This window comes from Chlorocebus sabaeus, chromosome 23 (assembly GCF_047675955.1).
Source record: "Chlorocebus sabaeus isolate Y175 chromosome 23, mChlSab1.0.hap1, whole genome shotgun sequence".
NCBI classification, from domain to species: domain Eukaryota; kingdom Metazoa; phylum Chordata; class Mammalia; order Primates; family Cercopithecidae; genus Chlorocebus; species Chlorocebus sabaeus.
Genome location: NC_132926.1, coordinates 4,020,371 through 4,037,374, shown reverse-complemented (window position 1 = coordinate 4,037,374; position 17,004 = coordinate 4,020,371). Strand labels below are relative to the sequence as shown.

Genomic DNA, 17,004 nt, shown 5'->3' with positions numbered 1-17,004 from the left:
TTGAAATCCTAACCTCCAATGTGATGGTATTAAGAGGTGGGGCCTTTAGGTTATTAGGTCACAAGAATAGAGCCTTCATGAATGGGATTATGGTTTTATAAAAGGGATCCCAGAGAGCTCTCACCCTTTTGACGGTATGAGGGTATAGCGAGAAGTTGGCTGTTTGCAACCTGGAAGAGGACTCTCACCAGAACCCAGCCATGCTGGCACCCTGATCTTAGATTTGCAGCCTTCAGAACAGTGAGAAATCAATCTGTTTATAAACCACCCAGTCTACGGTATTTTGTTATAGCATCTTGAACTCACTGAAACATAACTTTTAAAGAAATTAAAGCAGCAGTTAAATATCTTCCCACAAAACACAAGGCCCAGATGATGGCTTTATAGGTGAGTTTTTACCTTCAAAGGACAGATCACCCCAATTTTATGTAAAAGAAAAAGAAGAAATATTTCCCAATTCATTCTACAAGGTTAGTAGGACCCAGTTACCAAAACCCAAGATACAAGAAAAAAATGTGAGCCAATATTTTACTCCTGAAAATAGAGGCCAAATTCATAAACAAAATATAAGTAAACAGAATGCAATAATATAGAAAAATGATAATATTCCATACCCAAGTTCGATTTGTCCCAGGTCTGCAAAGATATTAGAAAAGCTGTAAATATAATTCACCATGATAACAAAAGAGAAGAAATACTGCTTTAATACATGCATAAAAAGAACAGGATAAAATTCAATTCCTTTTTATAGTAAAATCTCATAGTAACTTAAGTAGTAGGAGATTTTCTTAACCTGATTGAGAACATATAGTAAAAATCTGATCTAGGCCAGCTGCGATGGCTCACACCTGTATAATCCCAGCACTTTGGGAGGCCGAGGCAGGCAGATCACTGGAGGCCAGGAGTTTAAGACCAGCCTGTCCAACATGGCGAAACCCCATCTCTACTAAAAATGCAAAAAATAAGCTGGGCGTGGTGGCACATGCCTGTCATCCCAGCTACTCAGGAATTGGTGGCATGAGAATTGCTTGAACCCGGGAGGCGGAGGCTGCAGTGAGCCGAGATCATGCCACTGCACTCCAGCCTGAGTGACAAGAGTGAGACTCCATCTCAAGAAGAAAAAAAAAAAAGTATATATATAGTAAAAATCTAGAACAAACATCATCCTGAATGGACAAATAAGCATTCCCATGAACTGGACAAGTACAAGACAAGCATTGTCACTGCTCGTATTCAACTATCTTCTAGAAGTCTCTCACCCAGTGTAGTATGACAGCTACCATTATTTGGAGATGATATAATCGTTTATATAGACAAAACAACCAAAAAAAGTCTGCCTATAAATTATTAGAAATACTAGAGTTTAGCACGGGGATAGATATAAGAAAGTATTTTATACATCAGCTGCAAACAATAGATATATAAAGACATCACCATTTCATGATAAAACTATCAAATATCTAGGACTAAATCTAATGATGTGTAAGATCTTTATAGGGAAAATTATAAAACATAAATATACCATATTCATGGATAGGAAGAGGAATATTGTAAAGAAATCAATTCTCCTTGGCCTGGTGCTGTGGCTTATGCCTGTAATTCCAGTACACTGGAAGGCCGAGGTGGGTGGATCACAAGGTCAGGAGATAGAGACCATCCTGGCTAAGACAGTGAAACCCCATGTCTACTAAAAGTATGAAAAACGAGCCAGGCGTGGTGGCGGATGCCTGTAATCCCAGCTACTCAGGAGGCTGAGGCAGGAGAATCGCTTGAACCCGGAGGCAGAGGTTGCAGTGAGCCGAGATCGTGCCACCACACTCCAGCCTGGGCGACAGAGCGAGACTCCGTCTCAAAAAAAAAAAAAAAAAAAAAAAAAAAAATCTCAAACTGATCTAAAGATCAAGCAATTCCCCTATCAGAATCCCAGCAGAGTTTTTCATAAAATGTTTAAAGGTAACTCTTAAAATTTAAATGAAAGAGAAAAGAGACAGGAATAGTCACAGGCGAAAGGGGACTTTTTCTAAAAGATACCAGAAGCTATTATGAATGTGTAAAACCTATTATGAAGCTCTAGTAATAATGTGGCACATGAACAGTAATCTGACCAAAACTGACCAAAAAAGTATAAAAGCTCTGAAACAGATCTTCTCACGTGTGAACTTTGGTTACATAACAGAGGAGGAATGTAAGATGAATGGAGAACAAAGGGAGCAGAAAAAGATTTCTGAAAACAGGAAAACACTGGCATCACATGCACAAAGGATGTAATTGGATTCCTGATTAACATCGTGTACAAAAATCAACTGCAGATGGATTAAGGACCTGTATGTCAAAACAAAATGCTAAAAGACTTAAGAGGAAACATAAATGAATATATGTTGTAACTTGGAGTAGGGAGAGAGATCTTAAACAATATATGAAAAACACTGTCTATAAAATAAGACAAAATGATAGAGCTGACAATGTTAAAATTTAAAACTTTATCATAAATATGTAAAGGGAGTGAAGATAGGTTATAAACTGGATGAATATATTCACAAATACACAACTGACAAGTGATTAGCATCAAAAATATATAGATATGTATGTGTTGGTATACATACACAGATACACACATATACATACAGACACAAAACTCGCACAAATTAACCACTAGTAAGTCAAATCAAAAAATGGGCAAAAGACACAGGCATTTCAGTGAAGAGGAAACAAATGGTCAATAAACATATGAAGAGATACTTCATGTAATCTGAAATCAAGGAATGGCATATCAAGACCACACAAGCCACTGTTTTACGCTCCACTTGACTGGCAAAAATTAAAAGGCACTGAAGTAGATATAGTCCGGGTGCGGTGGCTCACGCCTGGAATCTCAGCATTTTGGGAGGCCAATGTGGGCTGATCGCTTGAGCTCAGGAGTTTGAGACCAGCCTGGGCAACATGGTGAAACCCCACCTGTACCAAAAATACAAAAAATTAGCTGGGCATGGTGGCGTACACCAGTGGTCCCAGTTACTGGGGAGGCTGAAGTGGGAGGATCACTTGAGCTCCGGAAGTAAAGGCTGCAGTTAGCTGAGATTGCACCACTGCACTCCAGCCTGGGTGACAGAGTGAGACTCTGTCTCAAAAAAAAAAAAAAAAAAAAAAAAAAAAAAGATGCTGGGCACAGTGACTCACGCCTGTAATCCCAGCACTTTGGGAGGCTGAGGTGGGCAGATCACCTGAGGTCAGGAGTTCAAGACCAGCCTGACCAACATGGAGAAACCCCATCTCTACCAAAAATACAAAATTAGCCAGGTGTGGTGGTACATGCCTGTAATCCTAGCTACTAGGGAGGCTGAGGCAGAAGAGTTGCTTGAACCCGGGAGGCAGAGGATGTGGTAAGCCAAGATCATGCCATAGCACTCCAGCCTGGGCAACAAGAGCAAAACTCCGTCTCAAAAAAAAAAAAAAAAAAAAAAAGATATACACTATATACACTACTGGTGGGGTGTTAACTTGTGAACTACTTTAGAAACAAATGTTATTATTTTTTAAAATTAAGGGTGAACACATACCATATGAGCCAGCAATTCCACCCTCAGGTACAGTCCTAAGAAAAACTCTTGCCACATGTACAACGGAGACTTACGAAAATTGTTCAAAGCAGCACTGTTCATAATTGCAAAAAAAAAAAAAAAAAAAAAAAGGAACAAGCTCAATAGTAATGGATGACTGAATGTGGTACATTTATACAAAGATTATAAAGCAGTCAAAGCAAATGAACTTCAGTGACAGGCAATAGGAAGGATTCTTAGTGATGTTAGCAGAAAAAAAAAAAATCCTAAGAGAGTATATACAGCATGATAGACTTCATATAAAGTCAAAAAACAACTAAATAATATGGGATTGAGAGTGATGGTTACCATGGTTATCTGGAGTGATGGGTAGAGGAGGCAATAAGAGGGAATTGGGGGAAACATCTGGAGAGATGCAGGATATTATCAAGGTCCTAGCTTTTATTAGGGATGCTGGCTTCCCAGGTGCTTAGAACATTAATAAAGGTTAACTGAATAACTAAAAGAGGGCTATGCACAGACAGATGTTGAGAGTCTTCTACGAACCAAGGATTCTATCTAATGATGTACACTTGAGGGTCAAGTAAAACAAAGAAAGAAAAGTCGGGATGCTGCTCCACTGGGCCTTTGTTGTTCCCCTTACACAATCCACTTGATTTCCTGCTCAGCCTTCCAGACTCAGATCTGGTCTTGCCTTCTGTATGAAGCCTCCACTGCTTGTCCCACAGCTCTTCACCCACCTCTTGCCTGGGATGTCCTTTGTGCTGTCACAGCACCGTGAACACACTACTTCCACTGTCATCCTCCACACTGTCATGACCATTTGTCTGTGAGCCTGTCTTTCGCCGACTGAGCTTCTGAGGCTCTGTGTCACATGGACACAGAGTGATGGTTTTTGCCTGAATGCACCAAAGTGTCACTTCCCTCACCCCTAAGGACCTTATCCTGCCTTATCTATCTTGCCAAATCCTGACATGTTTCAGTCCCCAATTGAAACTGGCTCTTTTTGAGGAACTTAGTGAATTCTCAACCCTCTGTCCCTGCCCTTCCTCCTCTGGGCCTCCTCCTCTCCTCCCTGGACCAGTCTCCCTTCCTCCAGTTCTTTCTCCACACTGAGCACCAGAGATCTTTCCAAAGGGTACTCTCTCCAGGATTAAAACCCTCCTGTTGTCCTCAGTCTTCAAGATCAGTGCAGACTCCTTGGTTCTTTCCTGTGGGTCTGCTGCTGCCTGCCATGGTCCTCTCACCTACTCTGTAACTGCTGCCTCAGGGCCACTGAATATGCTGTGTGTCAGCTTCACTCAGGGGAAGCTCTTGACTCTGTACCCCAAAGACAGGGAGCCACTGCAGTGTGAACTCTGCTCCTAGATCATGTGTTACCCAAGTAGACCACACTCCTCACGCCTCTTAACCAGCTCAAGTTCCAGCACCTGACACAGGGCCTGGCACAGAATGGGTGGCATCTGTTGGAAGGAAGACAGGGACTCGTAGTTTTATATATATTTTATAAGACAAGGTCCCTTGTGACAGCTTTTGGATTGACATTAATTTTAAAAGATGTTTTATGTTTTCTTACCTGACCTGGCGATAATCTCCTTAAGGGTAGCGTCTTGGAAGTGTGTGCTGGGCACAGTGCTAGCCCTGTAGCCTTTGCTGACTAAGGACAGGCTGATCACTGGGGGCCTATCAGAACCCATGTTGCTCCCTTGACTTACAGCCGTCACTCACCGTGTTGAAGTACTCAACGCCGGTGGCTTCATATGCCCTCGCCACAGGTTGGGTTGTGGCCACACAGGCAACAGGGTGGCCATTGCCAATGGACTTGCCCATGGTGACGATGTCAGGGACAAAGTCTTTTCCCTGGAGCTGGAAGGCCCAGAAGTGCTTGCCTACTCGGCCAAAGCCAACCTGGATCTCATCTGCAACAAAGACCCCTCCGGCCTTGTGGATGTGCCTGTGGCAGAGGACAGATGACTGACATGGGGGCTGTGGTTGGGAGGGATAAGATCAGGAGTCAGGAGGTCTCGGGGCTTTGCATCCTGGCTCTGCTAGCTGTAAGGTGGGGGCCTTGGGCAATGGCTGGCCTTCTTTGGGCCATTATTTCTTTAAGGGCTTTGTCTCAAAATTCTGGCAGTCAGGCCAGGCTGAGGTTGGGATTTGGACCGGAGGTTGGAAAACCTCATAGAGCCCTGCCCTCCCTAGGGCAGACCCTGCCCACCTACTCACTCTGCCACTTGGGAGAAGTAGCCAGCAGGGGGAATGATCTGCCCTCCCACACTGGGCAGAGACTCGGCGAAGAAGGCTGCAATCTGTGAAGAGATGGACATTGGGAACACGACCATGGACGTGTGCAATGACCGGCTTAGCCTGCCCTGCTAGTGCTGGCTTAGTCCGAGCAAGACAAATCACCATCATTGCTGCACTCCTACTTTGGGCTCCACGTTACATCTGAAGGTTTGTGACTCAGTTTTCTCTCAGGCCTCCGGCCAACTCTTACCACCTGGATGCCTCCAGGCCCCTAGTACTTGGCATGCTCCAAACTAAATGCACTGATTTTTCCCCCATAAGCCTGTTCCTTCCCTGTCCCCCATTCTTGATCCACGCCCCCTCCCTCAACCCATCAGTCAGCACGCCCAAGGATTCTACCTCAGCCCCCTCACTAAACCTACTCCTTGCTCTCTGCCTGGACATGCCTGCCTCCTTCAGATCTGCCCGTTTCTTCCTTGGACTCCTGCAGAGGCCTTCTAACTGAATGACTCTTCCAGTCCATCCTCCACATGGCCACCAGGGTGATGATGCCTCAACCCAGAGAGCCGAGCATGTCACTGTTGTTTAAAACCCCTCAGTGACCCCTTCTGCATATGGCAATGATTTCCCAACTGTATTCTGCCTTACAGGTGGGAGGGCAGGGCAATGGGATGGGACACTGGTCCCCCACACCTGTTGCAATCAGAGCAATCTCCTTTTTTAGGTTTTATAGAAGTGGTCGCGGAGCACCTGAAACGCATAGGCAAGGCTTCCCTGGTCGGGTTCTGCTAACCTTTCCGGCCCCACAGGCTGCCTTTCTTTGTCGTACCTCCTGTGTCTGGCTCTGTCGTTCCTTCAGTGAAGCCTTCAGAGAGCCCTCACCTGTCGCCAACAGTCTTCCCTCTGTTATCACCGTGGGTAACACACCTCTCTCTCGGATGTCTGCGCCTCCACTCCATCTCCACTCTACTGCCCCTGTCAGGCCTCCCCACAGCTCACTTGGGGTCTACTGGCCACTTCGTGGTCACCTGACCTCAAGCTCCCCCATTCAGATCTATCCCCCACATACCCCTGGAGTCGGAGAGCAGCACCAGCCCCAGAGCTTAGCGCTCTCCCGCTTAAGACTCTGGTGGTTCCCGGGGGCCTCCAGGGCAGAACTGCAGCTGCTCAGCCTAGTTCTGGTGCCCTCTGGCATGTGGACCCTGCCTGCCTCTCCAGGCTCAGCTCCTGGCCACACATTCACACGGTTCCTCAGCCACCCGTCGGGATGCCCTTCCTCTGCTACTCCCCACCCCACCTGGAGTGGCTGACCCCTACTGTGTCAGGGAGCACCTCCTCCAAGGACCCCCCTTGACATCCCCCAAGGCCTGCTCAGGCTCTGGCTGCCTATCATGCCCATGCTAGTGCACTCAGACTCTCTGCTGAGCCCGAACTGCCCCTACCCCAGATTCCTGGAGGGCAGGGCCTCGTTTGGTTTTCTCTCTGGGTTCCCAGCATCTAGCACAGTGGTGGTGACAACAATGGAGGTGCCATTAACTGTTCGCTGGATTGGACAGGCGCGGACATGGTTACCTTCCTGCCCTTCTCCTGTGCACTGCTGACCACACGTTGCACCTCGTTGGCATAGGCCACAGCTGGGTTGGGGTGGTCCTCCCGGTAGGGGCCCCGGTAGGTGTCTGGGAGAGGTGCCTGTGGGGAGTGACAGCGCCACGTTATCCGGGCTTGGGGACAGGCACCGACCTGTTGCTGAGTTGGGCAGTGCATACCACGTGGACCCACTCCTTCTGGCCATCCAGGCTGCGGAACTTGTAGGGACTGATGTCAATCAGGGAGCTCAGGTGGCCGTGATACGCACTGGGGAGGAGAAGGGAGGGTAGGCTCGGGTCTGGGCAGCTCCTACTCCCTGGCCCAGTCTGACCATGGTCTCCCCACCCTTGAAGACACACAGGGGAGGCCAACTTTCCTGACAGAGCCCCCAGGTTCTTGGGAACTTGGGAAAGAGCACAGCCTTTGGAGTCAGCAACACTTCTTGCAAGACTGCTGACTGGCTACGTGACAGCAGCTCATCATTTAACCTCTCGGGGTTGTTTTCTCTGCTGTGAAATGGGGTGGGAGTTCCTCTTTCTGATTTATAATGAATCTTAAATGTGTTGATACTGTCAGCCTCAACTTTGTGCACATCACACACTCAATTCATGGGAGCTACTGCTGTGGCAGTTTGAACATGCAAAATGTTGTGGGACCACCTTTGACTCCCTTACAAAGCGCACTCTGCTCCCCAGAGCTGCCTTCCCAGAATGGTGGCCCAGGGTGACAGAGCCTCCGGGAGGTCTCAGGCCTGGTCCTCTGCCTGCCACGCTTGTCTTCAGTAGCCCAGGCCCCTTATCCTCCCTGCCTAAGGCACCCGGAGTGAGTCGCACAGATCCCCAAGCAGCCTGTGGGCCAGGCTTCTGGAAATGGTAGGGCTGTGAGTTGCACTTACTGGTCTAATACCACCACGTCCTGGTGTCCCGTGTAGTGGCGAGCCAGCCTCAGGGCCAGGTCATTGGCTTCTGACCTATGACCGAAAAGGTGGGCATGACTGAGACAGTGGTCCAAGAGCTTCCCAGAGAGAAATGCTGAGGGCAAAAGGACCCTTCCAGCAGCAAGAAGATTCTCAGGACATCAACTAGTCAGTCACTTGCTTATTTGTTTGGTATACATCAAATGCCTCGTATGTACTAGAAGCTGGGGGGAAAAAGAGTAGGTAAAACAGGCCAGGGGCGGTGGCTCATGCCTATAATCCCAGCACTTTGGGAGGCCGAGGCGGGTGGATCACGAGGTCAGGAGATCGAGACCATCCTGGCTAACATGGTAAAACCCCGTCTCTGCTAAAAATACAAAAAACTAATGGGGCATGGTGGCGGGCGCCTGTAGTCCCAGCTACTCAGGAGGCTGAGACAGGAGAATGGCATGAACCTGGGAGGCGGAGCTTGCAGTGAGCTGAGATCATGCCACTGCACTCCAGCCTGGGAGATAGTGAGACTCTGCCTCAAAAAAAAAAAAAAAAAAAAAAGGTAAAACAGACACGGCCTTGGCTGGAATTTACATTCTCGTATGTGTCATGAAACTTGTTTGGAAAAAACTCAAACCATTGTTTTTCCTCTGCTTTCACACTACAACAATCAACACAGAAGACTTCTGTGACTCCAAAAAATATGTAAGGATTTCTCCCTGCCAGCAGGCAAGCAATCAGATTGCAGCAACACCAGCTGGGTGTCCTCCAACTCAATTCCAACACTATCTACGTGGAGGCGGCATCAGATCCCACAGTATGAGGGCTCAGTGCCCAAGACTGCCCCCTGGGCACCAGTAGCAAGTCGGCCTCTGGAACTAATTTTCTTTTTTTGTAGAGATGGGGTCTCACTATATTGCCCAGACTGGGGGCTCAAGCATTCCTCCCACCTCAACCTCAAAGTACTGGAATTATAGGCATGAGCTACCGTGGTGGCCACCTTTGGAACTTTTTTTTTTGAGACAGAGTCTCACTCTGTTGCCCGGGCTAGAGTGCAGCGGCTGATTTTGGCTCACTGCAGCCTCTGCCTCCCAGGCTCATGGGATTCTCCTGCCTCAGCCTCCTGAGTAGCTGGGATTACAGGCGCCGACCACTACGCCCAGCTGATTTTTTGTATTTTTAGTAGAGATGGGGTTTCACCATGTTGGCTAGGCTGGTCTCACACTCCTAATTCTCCTGCCTCGGCTTCCCAAAGTGCTGGGATTACGGGCGGGAGCCACCGCACCCGGCCCCCCTTTGGAACTTCTGACTGACTGGCTTCAAGTTGAGGTTCCCACAATTCCCTCTGTAGGTTCAATTAATTTGCTGCAGTGGCTCACAAAACTAAGGGAAATACATTTACTGGTTTGTTATAAAGGGTATTATAAAAGATACAGATGAAGAGATGCATAGGGGGAGATATGAAGGAAGGGCATGGAGCTTCCCGTGCCCGCCCTGGGCACACCACCCTTCAGGAACCTGTGTGTGTTCAGCTATCTGGAAGCTCTCTGAATCCAGTCCCCTTAGTTTTTATGGAAGCTTCATGACAGCAGCATTCCTTCTCCCAGGACATGGGGTAGGACCCTCTCTGGAATGAGAGTTTTATGACCCACCATCAGAAAGGTGGGGAAGATTAGAGTCCCGCCTTGGGCAGGTGAAAGGAAGGCAGGAGAAGGTTAGAGTGATTGTCTCCTGAGGCCTGACATCCAATGTTGTAACAAAAGAGTGTAACAAAGGCTGTGGGAGTTATGAGCCAGGAACTGTGAATAAAAATGAATGTGTATGTATATATGTCTGTGTATTTATATATATATGTGTGTACACATATATATACCACCACAAAAGCCAAAAAAGAAAAAGTGATCCTTTTTCTAAGTGCTATGATGGATGCTCTGGGAGAGAGCCAGAGGGAGCATGTTTATGGGCTGAGCTGCTACCCCCCACCCCCAATTTATGTGTTGAACCTCTAATCCCCAGTAGCTCAGAATGGCCCGTATGTGAATGGATATGGAGATAAGAGAGGTGATTCCGTTAAAATGAGGCTGTCGGGGGCCCCTAATCCAATCTAACCAGTGTTCTTATAAGAGGAAATCTGGACAAAGAGACACCAGGGACACTTACACACAGAAGACCAACCAGGGCCATCGCCAAGCCAAGGAAAGAGGCCTTAGAAGAAACCAACCCTGCCAACACCTTGATCTTAGACTTCCAGCCTCCAGGACTGTGAGAAAATAAATGTCTCTTGTTTAAGCCACTTAGTCTCTGTTATTTTCTTATGGCAGCCAGAGTAGACCAACATAGAGGGTCAGTGGAAGCATCTATGGGGAGGTAACTCGTGTACTGAGTTACCTGAGGGAGAAGTTTCCAGACAGATGGAGCAGCACGCACCAAGGCCTTGTGAAGGAAAAGAGCTCAGTATGCTCAGGGAACCAGGGGAAGATGAAGGAGGCCAGTGCCTAAGGAGGGCAGGGTAGGAGAGGAAGTGGGGAGACATGGAGGGGCCAGGTGCACAGGGCTGGGAAGGAGCCTGAGTTTTCTTCTCAGTGCCATGTGAAGCCACTGGAGAGTTTTAATGAGAAAAGGAACATGAGTCAGCTCCCATTTTCAGAGGTGGCCTCTGGCTGTGTCTAATGGAGTCGACAAGAATAAAAGTAGAAGTGAGAAGACCAAGGAGGAGGATGCCAGGTGAGAGCAGGTGGGGCCATGGAGATGGAGGGGTGGAGGGAGTTAAGAGGCATCATGGAGGTGGAGAGGTGGAGGGAGTTAAAAGGCATCATGGAGATGGAGGGGTGGAGGGAGTTAAGAGGCATCATGGAGATGGAGAGGTGGAGGGAGTTAAGAGGCATCATGGAGGTGGAGGGGTGGAGGGAGTTAAGAGGCATCATGGAGGTGGAGGGGTGGAGGGAGTTAAGAGGCATCATGGAGATGGAGAGGTGGAGGGAGTTAAGAGGCATCACGGAGGTGGAGGGGTGGAGGGAGTTAAGAGGCATGGAGATGGAGGGGTGGAGGGAGTTAAGAGGCATCATGGAGGTGGAGGGGTGGAGGGAGTTAAGAGGCATCATGGAGATGGAGGGGTGGAGGGAGTTAAGAGGCATCATGGAGGTGGAGGAGGCAGGGTTGATGTAGGACTGAGGAGCACGTGGTTTCTGCCTTGAGCAGATATAGGTGGTGATGTCCTTTACAAGGCAAGATGAGCAGGGGTGAGTGGGGACAGTCTTCTTGGGCAGGTTAGGGAGAAGAGTACCACGGTCCAATCAACCCTTTCTTGCCTTGTGGACACATGAAGCTGGAGATGTTTGTCAGATGTCACAGGCGCAGTTAGAACCTCAAGATGGAACATATGCGAAATGTCTGGGCTCAAAAACATTTGCGAGTCACCAGCACATGGATGCTATTTAATACCAAGAGAATGGAAGAGATCACCTGAGGAGAGGGCTCAGAGAAAAGTGGCCCAAGACCAGCCCCAAGGAACAGAGGAGGAATCAGCAAAGACAGGGAAGGAGTGGCTAGAGAAACTGGCAGAAAACAGGAGAGCACAGCGCCCTGGAAGCAAGAGGAGACAGCACTTCTGGAGAGTGGTAACTGTCCATTACTGCTGGGACAGAGTAAGACAAGGCAGCGAAGAGACTGCTTTGGATTTGGCAACATGGAAGTCACTGGAATCCACACAAAATAAAGCTGGTGGCGTAAGAATGCCCCTCCTCCACCACCACCAAGGAAGCACCAGCTCCCTGCTGTTTCCAGAGGCTCCAGCTCTTGACATGGGAAATGTCTGGGCTCAAGTTCCTTTCTTTGAATTGCTATTACCCCATCTGCAAAATGAAGATGGTGAATTCCACTTCCTAGAAATTATCTGGGGGGCAGAGATGACTGTACTATGTGAATGGCAACAATAATCATTACTGTAATTCAACGCCACCACCTACGATTCGTTGAAATGTTCTCTCCCAGATACGCCGTAATCACCTGCCTGTTTGTCTCCACTGCCGATCCTAGTGTGAGCTACCAAAACCTTTCACCTGGCCACTGAACTGGCACCTAACAGTGTCCACTCTTGCACTCTGTTCCCTGTAAGACATCATTTCCTGATTAAAGCCTCCGATGGCTTCCCAATGCTCTTAGGATAAAGACAAGTCATTTGGCGGAGAAGGCCCTAGGTGATGGGCCCTACTTCCCTCCCAACAGCTCACAGCCTCTGCTTTCCCTTAGTGGACTTTTTTCGGTTCCTCAAGTGTGCTGGGTACCACACCCTTTCCTGCTTCAGGGCCTCTGCATGGGCAGTTGTGTCTGGTGACCGACTTTGACAAGAGTTTTGCCGAGACTAATTTTTTTTTTTTTTTTTTGAGCTAGGGCCTCACTCTGTCTCCCAGGCTGGAGTGCAGTGGCACAATTTTGGCTCACTGCAAGCTCCGCCTCCCAGATTTAAGCGATTCTCCTGCCTCAGCCTCCTGAGTAGCTGGGATTACAGGCACCCATCACCACGCCCAGCTAATTTCTGTGTATTTTTAGTAGAGATGGGGTTTCACTACATTGGCCAGGCTGATCTCAAACTCCTGACCTCAGGTGATCTGCCCACCTCGATCTCACGAAGTGCTGGGATTACAGGCATGAGCCATCGCGCCCGGCCTTGATGAGATTTCTGATGCAGTGGCAGTACCCTTCCTTCCTCCTCTTCTAGTTATCTCCCAGTCAGCTGTTAGCTTAACATCCCTTCCTCAGGGAAGGTTTCCCTGTACCCCCAGAATAGGTCAGGTCCCCTCACTATTTCTAGGCCTCATGATACCCTGTATACTTCCTCCAGAGCCCTCCTTGGAATTCTGTATTTCTTTGAAGAATCACTTGATGTTTTTGTTCCTTACTGAGCAACCCACAGGCAGGGATTTTGACTGTATCCATAAGGCAGAAATAAAGAAATGTATTACCTCACTAAGCCCCAGCAATGATCCTAGAAAGGAAGTAATAACATCCTTCAGTAAGAGACAAGGAAACTGGATCCAACAGAAAAAGCATCAGGGCCTAGAGCCGGAAATCTCAGGAGCCTGGTGCAATGGGGGCTGCCTCTCCCTGAGTCCACACTCGGTCGGCTACACTACACCGGGCCCATGTGAGCAACTCTCTTTGTTACCATCTCACCCTCTTCCCGGGGGCTGGCCACAGTCACTTACCCGGAATTCAGGAAATAGAACACACAGAGCGGCTCTGGCAGGGTCTCCGACAGCCTCTGCGCATAGTCCACAATGTTGTCGTGCAGGTACCGGCTGTTGGTGTTGAGCACCTGGTTCTGTTCATGTGCTGCTCGGACCACGAGAGGGTGGCAGTGCCCGACTGGAAGAAGGCCACCTCCATCACACAGCTGGCTCTGCTCAGCCAGTCCCACTGGGCCTCCCCCAGCCCCAAGCTATAAACCCAGCCAGAAATGACAAAGTTCTAGAGAGAGAGGTAGAAAGAGGGGAGTCTGAAGGCAGAGCAGGGAGAGAGAAGCTAGTTCTGGAAAGGCAGATCCAGGAGTTCCTGAGATTCTGGCAGAAGGAAATGTTCTTCAGCAGAAGAACCCTGTCTAGAGAGCTCATGTCTTTTTTTTTTTTTTTTTTTTTTTTTTTTTTTTTTTGAGAGTCTCGCTCTGTCGCCCAGGCTGGAGTGCAGTGGCGCGATCTTGGCTCACTGCAAGCTCCGCCTCCTGGGTTCACGCCATTCTCCTGCCTCAGCCTCCCGAGTAGCTGGGACTACAGGCGTCCACCACACCCGGCTAATTTTTTGTATTTTTAGTAGAGATGGGGTTTCACTGTGTTAGCCAGGATGGTCTCGATCTCCTGACCTCGAGGTCAGCAAGCCCGCCTTGGCCTCCCAAAGTGCTGGGATGACAGGCGTGAGCCATTGCGCCTGGCCTAGAAAGCCCACGTCTTTAAGGAGGCCTTTTTTTTTTTTGAGATAGGACCTTGCGCTGTCACCCAGGCTGGAGTGTAGAGGTGTGATCATGGCATTCACTGCAGCCTCAAACTCCTGGGCTCAAGTGATCCTCCCACCTCAACCTCCTGAGTAGGTGGGACTATGACACCAGTCACTATGCCTAGCTAATTTTTAAGTTTTTTTTGTAGAGACAAGGTCTCATTATGTTGCCCAGGCTGTAAGGCCTTTTGAGGCTTGCGTGACAAAGGTGAGGTAGGGAGTGACTGTCAACTTTTTCACTTCACCAGCCAAGGGGGCTGGTGGTAATCTTGACTGCCAAAGGCCAAGGATAGTAACAGTGAGTATGTACTGAGAGCTCACCATGTGCCAGGCACATTCAGAGCAAGCTACATAAATTGAACATTGAATTCTCCCTAATACCTTCAAGTGGGTACCTAGTATCATCATGTCTTTTGCAGATAAGCAAACGGAGGCACAGGGAATTAAGTAACTTGCCTGAGATCACAAAGTTAGTAAGTAGGGGATTTGAGCCCAAGCAGTCTAAGACTAGAGTCTCTGCTTTTTTTAAAATCTCGACTTTATTAATCTTCCATGTCCCTGCTGAGTCTCAGACTCCCTTTCTTTCCATCAGCTCTGGCAGCCCCATCAGGATGACTGAATTCCTGCCTCAGCTCCCTTGCCCAGCACCTGAGATGGCCAGTGGGGCTGAAGTGCCGCCTTGACCCCAGCACTTGGCCAGCACTGTGCTACGCCGCTGGTCACAGCTGGGCCATCTGCCACTCTGTGAGCTCATCAGTAGTCCCAAGTGGAACTAGACCCACAGACCTAGATTGCTGACTCCTGCCTGGTTTAGCACAGCTCCAGACTGCAGAATTCCACAGCTATATTGCAAAAGCTGAGCCTCCTCTGCATATTCATAGTGCCTCAACGTAACCCAGGTTCTCCACACCTCTCGGTAATCTCAGGCAATCTCAGGTCATCTTGGGACCAGGCTCACAGCCTTGGCCTCCTCTCCTGCCCTGCCAACCTGAGGTATGATACTGACCGTGAGCCACATTGTTGATGCAGTCGATGTATTCTGCCCCCTGTTCATCGTACATGTACTGCCCTTGGGCCCGGACAATCTTAACAGGATCCTCGGGAAAAAAGAGTCTGCAGGAAGAGCTGTGGGGACAGGCAAAGAGTGGACAGCCATGTCTGAAGACCGAAAGGGTGAAGTCCACTCATCACAGGCCCCCGCCCAGCCCTTCCCAGTTTCTGGGGGAAAAAACGAAAGCTTGAAGGGCAAGGTGCTGCTTCCCTGCCTTGTCTCCTCACTCCACAGGTGGCTGCAAAGGAGGAAGCAGATGGGGTACCAAGTTGCGGAAACTTAGAATTGTTTCTTAAAGCATTGTAAGTCTCTGGGGCCTGCTGGCTCATTGCTGCGTGTGGTCACGTCAGTCTCCTGGATCCTGAGAAAAGGTGGCTGCCCCGGCCCACGGGGCTCCGGGCTGCGTGTCCTCCTTGGGATGGGGCAGGGCACCAACATTAGGTGGCTGGCTCTCAGCCCTAAACGCTCCTTGCCAGCCACGTGGTCCTCGCTGGGTGCCAGCCCTAAGCTCCAGTGGGAGGCTACCTCACCCACCTTCCCACTGAGGGCCCCTCACAGGTCAAGTATGCTGCCTGTGAACCGACTCCCCCGACTCTCCCTTCGTCTGCGCTTCCAGCCCCCTCCCAGGTCACTCAGGAGACAGGCCCGCGTGCGGCTGACGGGCCACCCTGGGTGAGGTCCTCCTAGGTGCCAGGGTGAAGGTCTTTTCCGGGGTAAAGGCTGCCAAGCGAGGCTGCCACAGACTGGACAGCGGTGACGGCGGGGCCGTCTCCTGAACGGGGCGGCCTGGAGACGGCGCTGTCGCGGAGGAGCCCCCGGAGACCACCCACCGGGACGGCCCAGCGCCGCCGCCTTCCCGGCCCTGCGAATCTCCACTGTGGCCGGGACCGCGGTCGCACGGGCTGGAGAGCAGCGGCCTCCTGGTCGGAGGCGCGTGCGTCGTGCGTGCGTGCGTCGTGCGTGCGCGTGCCCCCCCCGCGCAGCCCCGCGCCACCCGCCGCACGCCCGGGTACCTGATGAGCCGCTGCCTCAGGGCCAGGGTGTCGGCCTTCGAGCGCCGGTCTGCGGCCATGGCGGGTGGCTGTCAGTGACTGTCGAGACGCCGCGCGGAGATGTCGCCGCGCGGGCTGGTCCTCCAAGGCCCCGCCCCGGGCCCCGCCCCTGCCTGGGTCGGGATTTGGGGCTCGGGTTCGCGCTCGGGCCCGCCCCCAAGCGCCCGTGTAGCGGTGGTTGATTTCTTCGCTTGCCCACTGAGCCTGGCAGCCTTCTGGCCCGTGGTCGTGCCTTGGCAGTCCCGCGCAGGAACTCGAGCGCTGCCCCGTCTCTGGTTCCGGGACGGGCCGCAGGCCTCGTCCTGCAGGCTCCCGCGGCTTCCCTTCCGGGAAAGGGTCCCGGACGACCCCGCCCCTGCTCCTGGGGCCTAGGCGGGGCTCGGAGCTACCGCACGCCTCCTTGGGCCGGACTCAGTCTTTGAGTCAGCTTGTGCATAAAATGGGATCAGCTGTGAGGCCTAAGTGGGAGTGTGTGACTGGTAGCTCACCCGGGGCCGGGTACACAGTAGGGGCCTCAGGGTGGGAGAAGCAGGTCCTAGGTTTTCCCAGCCCCGTGAGGGGGCAGCAGGAAGGGCAGAAGGAGAGCCCGGGGTCCCTTCTGGGGCTGACCGAGGAGAT

General features: G+C 50.3%; 1 protein-coding gene across 7 annotated transcripts in view; it reads right to left on the bottom strand.

Annotated features, from left to right (window-relative positions):
- LOC103245075 (5-phosphohydroxy-L-lysine phospho-lyase) overlaps positions 1–17,004 on the bottom strand; it is a 26,126-nt gene extending 9,122 nt beyond the window's left edge. For 2 of the 7 annotated variants that reach the window (XM_037992590.2, XM_037992591.2), the window contains exons 1-8: positions 16,348–17,002; positions 15,290–15,408; positions 13,503–13,662; positions 8,287–8,361; positions 7,571–7,658; positions 7,377–7,493; positions 5,784–5,866; positions 5,286–5,511 (exon numbers count right to left, since the gene is read on the bottom strand). In XM_037992590.2, coding sequence (XP_037848518.1) covers positions 5,286–5,511; positions 5,784–5,866; positions 7,377–7,493; positions 7,571–7,658; positions 8,287–8,361; positions 13,503–13,662; positions 15,290–15,408; positions 16,348–16,406 — 927 coding nt within the window. In that variant the 5' untranslated portion in view covers positions 16,407–17,002. The other 5 variants (XM_037992588.2, XM_037992589.2, XM_008015481.3 and 2 more) reach the window with 5 other exon arrangements.